Source organism: Gopherus evgoodei, unplaced genomic scaffold (assembly GCF_007399415.2).
Source record: "Gopherus evgoodei ecotype Sinaloan lineage unplaced genomic scaffold, rGopEvg1_v1.p scaffold_63_arrow_ctg1, whole genome shotgun sequence".
NCBI classification, from domain to species: Eukaryota; Metazoa; Chordata; order Testudines; family Testudinidae; genus Gopherus; species Gopherus evgoodei.
In genome coordinates, this window is record NW_022060084.1 from 482,773 (window position 1) to 499,149 (window position 16,377).

The 16,377-nt window shown below is 43.8% G+C and overlaps 1 protein-coding gene across 1 annotated transcript in view; it reads right to left on the bottom strand.

Annotated features, from left to right (window-relative positions):
- LOC115643589 (E3 ubiquitin-protein ligase TRIM71-like) overlaps positions 1-16,377 on the bottom strand; it is a 39,106-nt gene that overhangs the window by 16,391 nt on the left and 6,338 nt on the right. The window contains exon 2 of the mRNA XM_030547602.1: positions 15,234-15,401. Within this exon, the coding sequence (XP_030403462.1) occupies positions 15,234-15,401 (168 nt within the window). The remainder of the gene's footprint in view (positions 1-15,233; positions 15,402-16,377) is intronic.

Consider the following 16,377-nt stretch of genomic DNA (forward strand, 5'->3'; position numbering starts at 1 on the left):
ATAGGCTCCATTTGTGGTTGGATATTGATCCATAGAACACATATGCTCCTATAGAGAGTCCCAAAATGATGTTTACCGAGTCATATTATTTATTGATTGTTTCTAGTTCTTTTGGAGTGACCTACCTAGAAGATGAAAATGTAGTGCTCAAAGACTGGTCTTTCAGGATTTGACCTGCCTCAGCTTCTGTTGTCTTTTTATTCCTGTTTTCATTGCCTGAACCTTAAAATATATCACATACAAATAAATCGTGTGCATGTGTCAAAAGTAGTCACTCCAAAACCCAAGCTGTCTGTGGAAGTGAGAATAGTCTCAATCAGGGGTTGGCAACCTTTCAGAAGTGGTGTGCTGGCTCTTCATTTAGTCACTTAATTTAAGGTTTTGTGTGCCAGTCATACATTTTACCGTTTTTAGAAGATCTCTTTCTATAAGTCTATAATATATAACTAAACTATTGTTGTATGTAAAGTAAATAAGGTTTTTCTTTAAATGTTTAAGAAGCTTCATTTAAAATTAAATTAAAACGCAGAGCCCCCCAGACCGGTGGCCAGGATCCAGGCAGTGTGAGTGCACTGAAAATCAGCTCAAGTACCGTCTTCGGCACACATGCCATAAGTTGCCTACCCCTGGTTTCAATGAAGGATGGCTGTAGCGCTGAAACACTGCCAATCACTGGGCTATTGCTGCCCTGCCAGCTCTCTGATTGGACACAAACTCACTTGCATAGTAGCAACTGTGCAAAGTGTACAGAAATCTAGTAGCAGAGGAAAAGTTGGGCATACTGTACTGTTCATAATTTCAGATTTCAAAGCACATATTATATATACTGCAATTGCTTCTATTGGGACAGTCTTTATTCTCCAAGTACCTGGGAGCTTTTAAGAGGATATACAATATTTCACTTTATTATTAATTGGCATAATTACTTAGTACAGTACTTACACAGACAACATTTGACATTTTCAGAGCACTTGTGCTACACAAACACCCCGGCATATACTAACATAGTGAGAGGCAGGATCTGGGCTCAGGAGACCAATGTGTAATACTTGAATCAAACATTCCATTTCAAGGTGAGACAACAGATCCAGACCTGCTCATCCAGTTCCTATACTCCACAGCCAGAGTGGAGCTGCCACAAAAAGGAGGAACAGTAAACGGGGATTAGAGGCTGTCAAGGTTCCTTCCCCACTCTGAACTTTAGGGTACAGATGTGGGGACCTGCATGAACACCTCTAAGCTTAACTACCAGTCTAGATCAGGTCTCGCTGCCACCATCCAGATTTCTGAGTTAGCTGGAAAACTCTCAAACACTAGCTCCCTTTTCTGGATAGTCTTGAGAGACTTCTTCACCAAGTTCCTGGTGAACGCTGATCCAACCCCTTGGATCTTAACACAAGGAGAATTTAACCATCCCCCCTCCTTTCCCCCACCAATTCCTGGTGAGCCCAGATCCAAACAGTAAAAATCATCTCTGTAAAATCAGGATGGAAAATAACTTTACAGGGTAATCAGATTCAAAGAGCCCAGAGGAACCCCCTCTAGCCTTAGGTTCAAAGTTACAGCAAACAGAGGTAAACTCCTCTCAGCAAAAAGGAACATTTACAAGTTGAGAAAACAAAAATAAAACTAACCCGCCTTCCCTGGCTGTTACTTACAAGTTTGAAATATGAGAGACTGGTTCAGAAAGATTTAGAGAGCATGGATTGATGTCTGGTCCCTCTTAGTCCCAAGAGCGAACAACTCTCAAAACAAAGAGCACAAACAAAAACCTTCCCAGCACCAAGATTTGAAAGTATCTTCTACCCTTATTGCTCCTTTGGGTCAGGTGTCAGCCAGGTCTCCTGAGCTTCTTAACCCTTTACAGGTAAAAGGATTTTGGTGTCTCTGGCCATGAGGGATTTTACAGTATTGTACACAGGAGAGCCGTTCCCTTCCCTTTATAGTTATGACAGAGGGATTCAAGGACACTCTAGGCTCTAGCCGAGAAGTTCATCTTCTGATTGGATTGCATACACTGAGGAAGTGCATTCTGCAATGTAATAGGAGACAGGCTACTACTGTGACATTCCAGAGACCATGGGACTAGGCCTTCAGAGATGTCTTGATATTAAAGGGGTGTTATCAGTTACATTCACCGTGCTATAAAGGCAAGGGTGCCACAGCTGGATGGCGGAAGAAACTGGAAACTGATTGACACTCAAAGTAAAAGAAGTGCGTTTCTTTAAAGACAAAAGGAACATTAGAGAGCTGCTTATGAACTGTGTGTTGTGTACAGTTAGGATTATTCAAACATGCAGCTCAGAGCACATCTGTTTTCCACTCTTTAGGAGGCAAGATGAATGTATGAAGAAAACAGTATCCAATCACTATAAAATGCCATAACAAATTATAGACTCATAGACTCATAGATTCCAGGATCAGAAGGGACAATTATGATCATCTAGTCTGACCCCTTGCACAAAGCAGGCCACAGAACCCTATCCATCCACTTCTATAACAAACCCCTAACCTATGCCTGAATTATTGAAGTCTTCAAATTGTGGTTTGAAGACCTCAAGCTGCAGAGAATCCACCAGCAAGTGACTTGTGCCTCACGCTGCAGAGGAAGGCGAAAAACCTCCAGGGCCTCTGCCAATCTGCCCTGGAGGAAAATTCCTTCCCGACCCCAAATATGGCGATTATGCTGCACCAAGTTGTTACTTCTCTCTGATCAATATACCAGAAGCTAGAAACTGGGCCAAATGCTGGCATACATTTCCAAAAAACAGTTCCATCTTGATTTATTTTCTTAAATCAGCTGCATAAAAATGACTGACTTTTTAGAACCGGTCTTTCTCTATTGTTCCAAGATTTGACAGGGATATGCCATTTAAAATCTACATAAAAGGATTACCTGATAATCCCACTGACAAACTACATGAAAACAGTTTGCATCTTTCAAAGACAGGGACTTGCTCCAGTCCCTTTTGAATCATATGTGACACTCAAGAGCCAGATATTCTGCTGTTGTAAATCTGCACAGCTCCACTGAAATTAATGTAGCTATACCAGTTTACATAAGTCAAGGATCTGGCTAATATAGATGTTATCTATGAATATTAAAAATACATTAAATAGAGTTAAGGTTGAAAGTACGGATCAGTAATTCAAGAGTAAAATCCTTACAGGGATGTCACAATTATCACCACAAAAAGCATTGCAAGACCAGGAAACTTGGAAGGAATCCAAACATGTTAAGGTATAGGTGTCTTAACTGTGCATTTGCAAGTAACTTCAATTCTAGCCTATGACGACACGATGCAAAACAAATCTACAATTATCATTAGTATAATTATGGTATTCGCTGGTTTGGATTAAATTCAACTGGTTTCTAAAAAACATTTTTCATTTTTGACTCATGGTCACAACATTTTCTAAGTGCCTTTACTACAGCATTTCCAAATTTTAATATGTCTGCATTTCTTTTAAATTTACACCTTAACTGTAACTTTGAATTTCCTGAATTAGTAATGCTTGTTTTAGGGAGGATTACAACAACAGCCCCTGTAATGTGTTTATTCTGTGAACTACAGATATGTACCCTCCACCTTACCTGCAAAGGGTTAAGAAGTTCACACAGCCTAGCTGACACCTGACCAGAGGAACCAATGGGGGAACAAGATGTTTCAAAAGGAAGGAGGAAAGTTTCCTTTGTTTTGGTCAGTTTCAGTTTCAGCCAGAGTGAAAAAAAGATCAAGGAACCTGCCTCTTATCAGAGTAGTAAATTTATTATCTTTTGTAACTTGTCTTTGTGCAATTAGAGGAATAATCAAACTTGGGTATTCTTGTGTGTACTAAGGTTTTTTGCCCAGGGGAACATCCTGGGTTTTAAATCTGTTGTCTGTGAGATCGACTTGTCTTCCAGAGATTTTTCTTCCTTTTCCTTTTCCTTTTCTTTTCTTTAATTAAAAGCCTTATTTTCAAGAACCTGATTGATTTTTTTCCCGTTTTTTAGATCCAAGGGAATTTGATCTAGACTCACCAGGGACTGGTGGGGGGAAAAAGGGAGGGGGAAGGAGTAATTCTTCCTTGTTTTTCAGATCCAAGGGAATTGGATCTGGACTCACCAGGGACTGGGGGGGGGGAGTCTCTCAAGGCTACCAGGGAGGGGAAGGTTTTTTGAGGGGAAGACAGCTTTCCAGATGACTCAGACATCTGGATGGTAGCAGCGAGTCCAGACCTAAGCTGGTAGTTAAGCTTACATGTGTTCATGCAGGTCCCCACATCTGTACCCTAAAGTTCAGAGTGGGGGTGAGACTTACGACAGTGCCAGTGTAGACAAGCCCTTAGTGAGTGAACTTTGGCACCATCACTATTGGGAACAATGGGAGACAGTGTGAAAGAAGGCACCTTTTTGAGTTTAAATCTAATTTGCAAGCGGTAAGGCCTGAGGCTAAAAGAGATGGGTTAAAATAGCAAAGATGCTTTATATAGCAACTAGTGACAAATTGTGTTTCTGGGTTTGTTTTGGCTTTGAATACTTTGTCAAATTAAGGTAAAACTGAAAGCTCCAATGCTTTGCTGGCATTTGGGATGTTCGCACTGCTTCCACAGTGTGTTCCTACTCCAACTCCTATCCAGTGATATTCCCCAGAGTAAAAACTGACCACCCAGATGTGTATCAGTTTGTCTCTGCTCAACATTTACGGGGTTTAAACTAAAAACTATTCCTAAAAATCGACCTAGTTCAGCAGTTTCAAGTTTTCAACATAGACTAGGCCAGAGACCAGCCAGATAGGGGAAAAAATGGTGGAGGGGAATTGTTCTGAGTTGGGAGGGGAGCTGAAGGAAAGGGGACTAAAACAAAAACAAGGAGTTTTGATGGAAATAAGGCTAAAAGGCAAGAAAATTGGCAGACTAGAAATAGCAACAAACCTCCATTTTTAGAGCAGAAAGCAGACAACTTTGGTTTGCATTTTTTATATATAAGCTTTTCCCAAAAATGTTTCGCCATGAGCAATTTGCAGAAATGCCAGCATAAGCAACATTCATTTTTCCTGACACTCCTCCCACCCCAAAATTTTAATTCAAGGAATTCAATCAACTGAAAATCATGTGTGGTAAACAAACATTTCTACCACTTTTATAAATAAAATCTTAACTCTAAAAGTGATTTGAGTAAACCTGTTTGACGTGACACTATTTATGGTGTTTACAGTTTTACATTTCTTTCAGCTTGGGCAATGAAAAAACCAAGCCAGTTTCACTGCCGAAATCAGTGTCAGTTTCAGGTTCTCAGTACATGGAGATGATAGTTAAAAAACAAATGGTTAAGTGGATTTATTTGTAAATTGTTGACATGTTTCTATTTGTCCTAGACTTTATAAGGCACTCCGGTTTGCCAAAAAAGTTGTATTTGGGACCAAATACAGGCTGGCCGACAATAAAGTTTAGTGCTATTGTTTTCAGGCCCCTTTTACAGTGCACATACAAGCCCGTGGCATCTGAAAACTTAAAACTAAAGGCCCGTTTCTTACATAGTCACTAGCTTAATACTAGATGTGACAAGGCACCAACATTTTCACCCCTTTGTCATTTGATGCAGCTCAGAGTAGGTCTAGGCAGCAAGGCTGGTGAACAAATGCTGTCTGCCTACATTAGCACTCAAATTGGTTCAGCAGCAGCAGCGGTGGTGCAGACAATTCTTTAGCAAATTATAATTACTGGTGTGTTATATCAAACTGAAAAACAGTTAGCAACTGTACTGGACAATACTGTCCTGAAAAATCAGTCTCATTTTATTCCATCAGGGCATTGGCAGCAGCATTTTAGAGTTTTCAGATTTAAAATTTATGTCCACAGACCTAAGACATCAATGCCAGCTAATAAATAAATCCCTTTCTCCCCCCGAACCCCACCAACTAGTGTACTGTTCCACGCCTCTCAACCATTACACTCCTACTAATGCAAGATAAGCACGTAAACATTTAGGGTGGCCTTCCAGACTCACTGGTGAGTTGGAGAAAGAGGGATGGGGAGACTGATCTGTTTTGCTTTTGGTATTTCTAGATTCCTTTCAAGTTCTTAAGTGTTAGGTGGTCAGGTTCCATCCCATCTGGGTGCTACTTATTACTTTGCCAACAGGCAATCCCCTCAATTTATTTCAGTAAGACAAAAAGGCATTGCCCTAATGGCCCTGCCTACCACCTCTGCGTTCTGCTAATGACCCAGGCCTGTTACTGTCAAACACCACAGTAAAGGCAACTGAGGGCACGTCTACACTACAGGATAATTTCGAATTAACTTAAACCGGTTTTATTAAACAGATATTATAAAGTCGATTGCACGTGTCCACACTAGGCACATTAATTCGGCGGTGTGCGTCCATGGTCCGAGGCTAGCATCGATTTCCGGAGCGTTGCACTGTGGGTAGCTATCACTATAACTATCCGGCCAATAACTTCGATTTGTGGCCACACTAACCCTAAATCAATATGTTAATACCGATTTTAGTGTTACTCCTCTCGTTGGGGAGGAGTACAGAAATCGATTTTAAGAGCCCTTTAAATCGATTTAAAGTGCATTGTACTGTGGACGGGTACAGCGTTAAATTGATTATGCTGTTAAACTGATTTTAACAGCGTTAAGTGTGGACCAGGCCTCAGGGACTGCCTAGGCCAGGGGTAGGCAACCTATGGCACGTGTGCTGAAGGCAGCACGTGAGCTGATTTTTAGTGGCACTCACACTGCCCAGGTCCTGGCCACCTTTTGTATTTTTTGGGGAAACTATTAAGCTTTTCTCCCCCGATGTCTTAGGCAAGAGAAGTGATCTCCAGAAGGAAATACAGCAGGTTTACTGCAAAGGCCCGAGACTTGGAAGTAGAATATAAAATGATAATCCAAGCTCTGCTACTAATTCATGGCATTCATAAAAGTTAGTGCTTTGAGGATTTCAGATGCTCAATGGCAAAAATCCAGGGACTGATTTTCAGAGGGTCCTGAGCATCAACAGTTCTAACTGAAGTCTCACTTACACACTGTAAGTTTTCAGCACCTCTGATAATGATGTTCTAGATGTCTAAAGTTAAGCATTTAAATGGAGACCATCTTTGAAAAATTCAACTTATCTTCAAAGCCTCGGTACCACCATCTGTAAGATGGGGCAAATAAAAAATATCTACCAAGAATTGTTGAATCTCTTGATTGTATTGAGAGTCTGGTTTATTAAGATCTGGTTTAAGGCCTGATTTAGGACTTTTAAATGTTTGAGTTTGGCTAAACTGCCTACAAGTGTGTTATGAGATTAATATTTGAAGAGCTTTAGAAGTGGGCAGTGCTGTATAAGTGATGTGTTACTTATTACAGCTCAGGAGAAGATAGTAGTTTAGGGCCTGATTCTGTCATGTGTCTCACGCTGACTAGTCCTTTACTTGGCAAGAAGTTCTACTGACATCAGCAGGATTATCTGCAGAGTCAGGTACTACGCAGAGAGAGTAAGGATAGCTGAACTGGGTCCTTACCTGTGTATCTGGTCAAATTCCTTTCTGCCTACCAAAACGCTTCCTGCAGTTTGAAGGGGCATGGTAATTTTCTTCCATCCTTCTCTTGTATTTAGATTTGCTGTGCGCTGCTGCATTCCACCTTTCTTACAAAATGCTTTATGATCCTTGAATGCAGAAATGCCTTCACGCACACTCTGCTTAAATTCATCCGCGTTCCTATTCTGATCATTCTAATCCAAGTAGCTGACGCTTACTACTTGTCATGTGGCACTGCCCAAAACTCCCAACCATGCTTGGGGACCCATTGTGCTGGCACTGGTCAGAGCCATACTAAGAGACAGTCTCTGTTCTGAAAAGCTGCAGATAGATGTTGGCAGCTATACAGCAGCAATGAGGCATGTGCCACCTCCAAAACAAGATAGCTCTACAAGAGCAGAACTTTGAGCCTGTCATAAACAGATAGCTAAGGGTTAATGTTCTTTTACCTGGAAAGAAGTAACCTGAAACACCTGACCAGAAGACCAATCAGGAAACAAGACTTTTTCAAATCTGGGTGGAGGGAAGTTTGTGTGTGAGTTCTTTGTCTTTTGTCTTCTGCCTGTACTCTCTCGGCTATGAGAGGATTTTTCAGCCTCCTGCTTTTCTAATCTTCTGTTTCCAAGTTGTAAGTACAAAGATAGGAAGACCATAGGTTTTTTTTTTGTATTTACATGTGTGTAGTTGCTGGAATGTGTTAAATTGTATTCTTTGTGGATAAGGCTGTTTATTCATATTTCTTTTAAGCAATTGACCCTGTATTTGTCACCTTAATACAGAGAGACCATTTTTATGTAATTTTCTTTCTTTTTACATAAAGCTTTCTTTTTAAGACCTGTTGGAGTTTTTCTTTAGTGGGGAACTCCAGGGAATTGAGTCTGTAGCTCACCACGGAATTGATGGGAGGAAGAAGTCAGGGGGATATCTGTGTATGTTAGATTTACTAGCCTGACTTTGCATTCCCTCTGGGTGAGGGGGGAAGAGAGATTAGCTCTCGGTACTTCTGTTTTCCATGACTGGAAATAGAGAGGGTGGAATCCCTCTGTTTAGAGTCACGGAGCTTGCTTCTGTGTATCTCTACAGGAACCCAGGGAGGGAACACTTGGAAGGGAGAAAGGGGGGGAAATGGTTTATTCCCCTTTGTTATAAGACTCAAGGAATTTGGGTCTTGGGGTCCCCAGGGAAGGTTGTTGGGGGGACCAGAGTGCCCCAAAACACTCTAATTTTTTGGGTGGTGGCAGCTTTACCAGGTCCAAGCTGGTAACTAAGCTTGGAGGTTTTCATGCTAACACCCATATTTTGGACGCTAAGGTCCAAATCTGGGAATATGTTATGACATGGTGGCAGCGTTTGTGGGAAAGATAGAATCCAGAAGCCAGTAGGAATATTATATTTTTCTTTTCTCTGCTAGGGGCTTTTAAGCAGAAAGAAACAGTTTGGTTTTAATAGGAGCCAGAGAGAATTTTTTTTCTCTGCTCTCTCTTGCAGTTTCTGGCTTGCATATTAAGCAGGGAACCATTAAGGAACTATGACGGGTCTTTTGTCACACAATAGCACTCCCATTGTGAGACAAGTATCCAGCAATACACATGCAAATACAGTGGTTTTTCTGGTTTACTTTACATTGAAAAGATTAGCTAGAGGAAGAAAGGGAAAAAGGCACTGTTGCTAGGCAGACCCCAGGAGGCAACAGAGAAGCTGCAGTTCAGACAATAAACACCAGAGGGTACCTCAGCACAAGAAAGCAGAAAACATGAGTTCCAAGGAGAGCCTAAGGCAGGAGCGAGCAAGGCAACAAGCCATAGACAAAGAAAATGAACATAAGAAACGGATAGAACTAATTAATGTAGAACTAGCCAAGGAAGAGGCAGCCCACAAAAGAAAACAAGAAGAAGAAGAAGAGGTGGCTCACAGAAGGAAACAAGAAGAAGAAGAGGCAGCCCACAGAAGACAGATAGAACTCCAGAGGGAGGCCCACAGCCAGACCCTGGAATTGGAAAAGGCTAAGCAACAGGCTCCAGCCAATCCTAACAACCCTTCACCAATTATGGTTCCACATCCCAAGAAATTTCCCACCTAGAAGGCAGGTGATGACACTGAGGCCTTCTTGGAAAATTTTGAAAGAACCTGTCTTGGGTACAGCATCTCTGAAGACCAGTACATGGTAGAATTGAGAGCACAGTTCAGTGGACCTTTAGCAGAGGTGGCGGCTGAAATGCCTAAGGAGCAAATGAACGACTAAAAACTTTTTCAAACCAAGACCAGATACAGAATGGGGATAACCCTGGATCATGCCCGTCGGCGTTTCAGAACCCAAAAGTGGACACCAGATGTGTCATTTCCCAAACACGCCTACTACGTTGGGAAAAATTATGAGGCCTGGATATCAGGACACAATGTTAAATTCTTGGAAGAACTGCACCTCCTCATACAAATGGAGCAGTTCTTGGATGGTGTTCCTGAGGACATAACACGGTACATACAAGATGGAAAACCCAAAAATCTCACCGAGGCGAGGGAGATTGGAGACAGATGGATGGAAGTGGCAGAAAGCAAGAAAGCTACTGTCAAGGGGAACGAATACCCCAGAGGGCACACCGACCATAAACCCTACAACCGAGGGCAGCCAAAAAACCCACCTACAAGCCAAGTAAAGCCACAGACACACTATTCTTCCACCTCACCAGACTCCACTAACTCACCTCGACCCTGTGACCAGTCAGATGGAAGATACTTCAAGTGTAATGAACTGGGACATATCAAGGCCAACTGCCCAAAGACCGCCAACCGAGTGCAGTTCATTACACCACCATCACCCAAAAGATCCCCAGGCCCAGATGCCTCTCAAATACCCTTGGAGCGAAGGGAAAATTTGAGAGTGGGCGGAAAGAAGTTTACTGCGTGGAGAGACACGGGGGCACAAGTGTCAGCTATCCACCAATGCTTCATAGACCCCAAATTCATCAACCCAAAGGCCCAAGTGACAATTTACCCCTTCATGTCACAAGCTGTAGACTTGCCTACAGCTGAACTGCCTGTCCAGTACAAAGGCTGGTCAGGAATGTGGACTTTTGCAGTCTATGACAATTATCCTATCCCCATGCTACTGGGGGAAGACTTGGCCAACCAGGTAAAGCGGGCCAAGAGAGTGGAAATGGTTACACGCAGCCAAACCAGGCAAGCTTCCAGACCCATTTCTGTTCCTGAGCTGTCCACAGATGCCCCGTCGGTGTTACCAGAGACCCAGACAGAGGTAGTGGACACAGATTCCATGCCAACCACTGAAACAGCCACAGCACCTCCAGTCCCAGGCCCGGAACTGGAACAGCAACCAGCACCAGCAAGTGCAACCACATCTTCAAACTCAACGCCAGAGGGCGCCAGCGAGCCAAAACTGGCAGAAGCAACAGACAGCCATACCCAAAAGGCTCAGCCAGAGCCTGAAATACCCTCAGGTGCATCAGCAGAGAGCGGTTCACCAGCAACGGAAACAACTCCATCACCTACATCGCTTCCAGAGGGACCAAGCCCAAGTCCACAGGGTGAGGAAGAACTGGTGACCCCAGCGTCAAGGGAACAGTTCCAGACTGAGCAGGACGCAGATGAGAGCCTTCTGAAAGCTTGGGCGGTGGCACGGAGCACCCCACCGCCTCTCACCTCTTCTAATCGATCCCGGTTTGTTATAGACCAAGGACATTTATAGAAGGAGATTCTTTCTGATGGACACCGGGAAGAATGGCAGCCACAAAAAACAGTTGGTGGTTCCAACTAAGTACCAGGGAAAGCTCTTAAGCTTAGCCCATGATCATCCCAGTGGCCATGCTGGGGTGAAAAGAACCAAGGACCAGTTGGGGAAGTCCTTCCACTGGGAGGGGATGGGCAAGGACGTTGCCAAGTATGTCCGGTCTTGTGAAGTATGCCAAAGAGTGGGAAAACCCCAAGACCAGGTCAAGGCCCCTCTCCAGCCACTCCCCATAATTGAGGTCCCATTTCAGCGACTAGCTGTGGATATTCTGGGTCCTTTCCCAGAGGACACCCAAAGGAAAGCAGTACGTACTGACTTTCATGGACTTTGCTACCCGATGGCTGGAAGCAGTAGCTCTAGGCAACACCAGGACTAACACTGTGTGCCTGGCCCTAACAGACATTTTTGCCAGGGTAGGTTGGCCCTCTGACATCCTTACAGATTCAGGATCTAATTTCCTGGCAGGGACCATGAAAGAACTGTGGGAAACTCATGGGATGAACCACTTGGTTGCCACCCCGTACCACCATAAAACAATGGCCTGGTGGAAAGGTTTAATGGAACTTTGGGGGCCATGATACGTAAATTCGTCCACGAACACTCCAATAATTGGGACCTAGTGTTGCAGCAGTTGCTGTTTGCCTACAGGGCTGTACCACATCCCAGTTTAGAGTTTTCACCGTTTGAACTTGTGTATGGTCACGAGGTTAAGGGGCCATTACAGTTGGTGAAGCAGCAATGGGAAGGGTTTACGCCTTCTCCGGGGACTAACATTCTGGACTTTGTAAGCAACCTACAAAACACCCTCCAACACTCTTTAGCCCTTGCTAAAGAGAACCTAAAGGATGCTCAGGAAGAGCAAAAGGCCTGGTATGACAAACATACCAGAGAACGTTCCTTCAAGGTAGGAGACCAGGGTATGGTCTTGAAGGCGCAACAGGCCGATAAGATAGAAGCATCATGGGAAGGGCCATTCATGGTCCAAGAGCGCCTGGGAACTGTGAACTACCTCATAGCATTTCCCAATTCCTCACTAAAGCCCAGAGTGTACCATGTTAATTCTCTCAAGCCTTTCTATTACAGAGACTTACAGGTTTGTCAGTTTACAGTCCAGGGAGATAATGCTGAGTGGCCTGACGGTGTCTACTACGAAGGGAAAAAAGACGGTGGCGTGGAAGAGGTGAACCTCTCAACCACCCTGGAACGTCTGCAGCAGCGACAAATCAAGGAGCTGTGCACTAGCTTCACCCCATTGTTCTCAGCCACCCCAGAACGGACTGAACGGGCATACCACTCCATTGACACAGGTAATGCTCACCTCATTAGAACCCCACCCTACCGGGTGTCTCCTCATGCCCAAGCTGCTATAGAATGGGAGATCCAGAACATGCTACAGATGGGTATAATCCGCTCATCTACCAGTGCATGAGTATCTCCAGTGGTTCTGGTACCCAAACCAGATGGGGAAATACGCTTTTGCGTGGACTACCGTAAGCTAAATGCGGTAACTCGTCCGGACAACTATCCAATGCCATGAACCGATGAGCTATTGGAGAAGTTGGGACGTGCCAAGTTCATCTCTACAATAGACTTAACCAAGGGGTACTGGCAAGTACTGCTAGATGAACCTGCCAAGGAAAAGTCAGCATTCGTCACCCATGCGGGGGTGTATGAATTTAATGTCCTTCCTTTCGGGCTGCAAAATGCACCCGCCACCTTCCAGAGGCTGGTAGATGGTCTACTAGCAGGACTGGGAGAATATGCAGTTGCCTACCTCGATGCTGTGGCCATTTTTTCAGACTCCTGGCCCGAACACCTAGTACACCTGGAAAAGGTCTTTGAGCGCATCAGGCAGGCCGGACTAACTGTTAAGGCCAAAAAGTGTCAAATAGGCCAAAACAGAGTGACTTATCTGGGACACCAGGTGGGTCGAGGAACCATAAGCCCCCTACAGGCCAAGGTGGATGCTATCCAAAAGTGGCCTGTCCCAAGGTCAAAGAAACAGGTCCAATCCTTCTTAGGCTTGGCCGGGTACTACAGGCGATTTGTACCACACTACAGCCAAATCGCTGCCCCACTGACCGACCTGACCAAAAAGACCCAGCAAAATGCAGTTAAGTGGACTGATGAGTGTCAAAAGGCCTTTACCCAACTTAAGGCAACGCTCATGTCCGACCCTGTGCTCAGGGCCCCAGACTTTGACAAGCCACTCCTAGTAACCACGGATGCATCTGAGTGTTGTATTGGAGTAGTTCTCATGCAGGAAGCAACGGATCACAACTTCCATCCTGTCGTGTTTCTCAGCAAGAAACTGTCTGAGAGGGAAAGTCACTGGTCAGTCAGTGAAAAGGAATGCTATGCCATTGTGTACACCCTGGAAAAGCTACACCCATATGTTTGGGGATGGCGGTTCCAGCTACAAACTGATCATGCTGCGCTAAAGTGGCTTCATACTGCCAAGGGGAACAACAAGAAACTTCTTAGTTGGAGTTTAGCTCTCCAAGATTTTGATTTTGAAATTCAGCACATTTCAGGAGCTTCTAACAAAGTAGCTGATGCACTCTCCTGTGAGAGTTTCCCAGAATCCAGTAGATAAAAAGTGTTCTTCAAATGTAAAAGTCTGTTAGTTATATACTTAGTGGTATATGTAAAGGTGCATGTGTTGTATTAATCTGTTTATTTTAAAGTTCTAGGAGGAAATCGCCGCCAGTGAGTTTCCCCACTGTCTGCAATTTGAGGAGCGTGTCATAAACAGATAGCTAAGGGTTAATGTTCTTTTACCTGGAAAGAAGTAACCTGAAACACCTGACCAGAGGACCAATCAGGAAACAAGACTTTTTCAAATCTGGGTGGAGGGAAGTTTGTGTGTGAGTTCTTTGTCTTTTATCTTCTGCCTGTACTCTCTCGGCTATGAGAGGATTTTTCAGCCTCCTGCTTTTCTAATCTTCTGTTTCCAAGTTGTAAGTACAAAGATAGGAAGACCATAGGTTTGTTTTTTTGTATTTACATGTGTGTAGTTGCTGGAATGTGTTAAATTGTATTCTTTGTGGATAAGGCTGTTTATTCATATTTCTTTTAAGCAATTGACCCTGTATTTGTCACCTTAATACAGAGAGACCATTTTTATGTAATTTTCTTTCTTTTTACATAAAGCTTTCTTTTTAAGACCTGTTGGAGTTTTTCTTTAGTGGGGAACTCCAGGGAATTGAGTCTGTAGCTCACCAAGGAATTGGTGGGAGGAAGAAGTCAGGGGGATATCTGTGTGTGTTAGATTTACTAGCCTGACTTTGCATTCCCTCTGGGTGAGGGGGGAAGAGAGATTAGCTCTCGGTACTTCTGTTTTCCATGACTGGAAATAGAGAGGGTGGAATCCCTCTGTTTAGATTCACAGAGCTTGCTTCTGTGTATCTCTACAGGAACCCAGGGAGGGAACACTTGGAAGGGAGAAAGGGGGGGAAATGGTTTATTCCCCTTTGTTATAAGACTCAAGGAATTTGGGTCTTGGGGTCCGCAGGGAAGGTTGTTGGGGGGACCAGAGTGCCCTAGAACACTCTAATTTTTTGGGTGGTGGCAGCTTTACCAGGTCCAAGCTGGTAACTAAGCTTGGAGGTTTTCATGCTAACACCCATATTTTGGACGCTAAGGTCCAAATCTGGGAATATGTTATGACAGAGCCTACAAGTTACAAGTCAAATTGTGCACAGTCTCACGTGGAAACAGCTTGATGTCCCTATTTATGAAAGGAGGATGCGACAAAGATGAATGTGAATAGTGTGCTGGCATTTCCTTTGCTTTGCTGCTGACAGGAAAGTTCCTTCCTGAATAGTGAAAAGACATCACCAAGTACAACAAGGGAGAGGGTGGGGTAGAGAGGGTGGTGTGTGCCCTTCACACACAGGGGACATTGGAGAAGCAGGCACAGCTGGAAGACAAAAGGGAACATTCCCTTAGTCACATGAGTGACTTACCTTAATATCCTGGCGCCCTTGATAAGCATCTCCTAGCAGTTGAATGGTGAGGGTTCCAGAATCCTGGAGGACACTTTGAAGGTAGAGAAAGTTATGACCCACATGTGGTCCCGTGATGCATTCCCAGCAGATGGGGACAGAACAAGTGTCACAGTAGAGATGCGGCACCTGGAAAAGGACACAGGGGGAAAAAATGGTATGACACACTAAGCTACCCACAGAAGAAAACAAGTATCTTAACCATAAGAGGTGATATTACGGGTAGTAAGCCAAGTGTTCACAACAGTTTCTACAGAGGAAAAGCGATCCCTCTTGTAAGCAGCCACTCATATGTGGACAAGAATAAAATAGAAGTGTTATTATTTTCTTTGCAATTGTTGGGATTTTATGGATCCCAATGAATCTGATGCTGGATAGAATCAAGGGACTTTGATGCGATTCAATTTGATGTGATTTGATTCAATTCAACACGGCTTTATTCAATGTGAACAAAAGGAGAGCCCCTGGTACAAAAAAACAGGCAGTGTCCCTCCGGCAAGGAGCCTCTCCCCTTGCTATTTTAGAGCACATGGCACTTACATAACAACCTACATAACATGAACCTCTAACCAATCAGAGTTAATTTTTCCATATATGGGTTTGTTTATCACATGCTCATAGTTCTCCATTCCACATGCTGAGCTCACCCCCTCCCCCTGACCTTCTCTAGAATGTTTCTAGGGCAGTGAGCAACAGCCTGCTTCCCTATGCATAAGCACCCTGCAAACCACATTTTAACCAAAATGAACATAAGCATACCCTTAACAAGACAGTACCAGGATGTCCATCCCACCTCTCTCTCAAGAATGGAAACCATCTGCCAACACTCACCCATTTGAGTATGTCACCTATTGCACATTTCAGATAACTTTTCTTGCATATACAAACATTGCATAAACTTTCTGAGCCATTTAAATTTACTGTCCTGTTGTTGCACTGGGCACATCAAGCAAAAAAAAAACCAAGGACAATCCTCTCTATTTGCAAGACAGAACATACAAGGCAAACTGGATGCAAACGCTTGCCATCATCACCAAGGGTGGTGTCGAAGTCAAGGACTGTGGCAATTCTCCAGTGCCAGCCAGCACTTTCAGTGTCAGTGGAA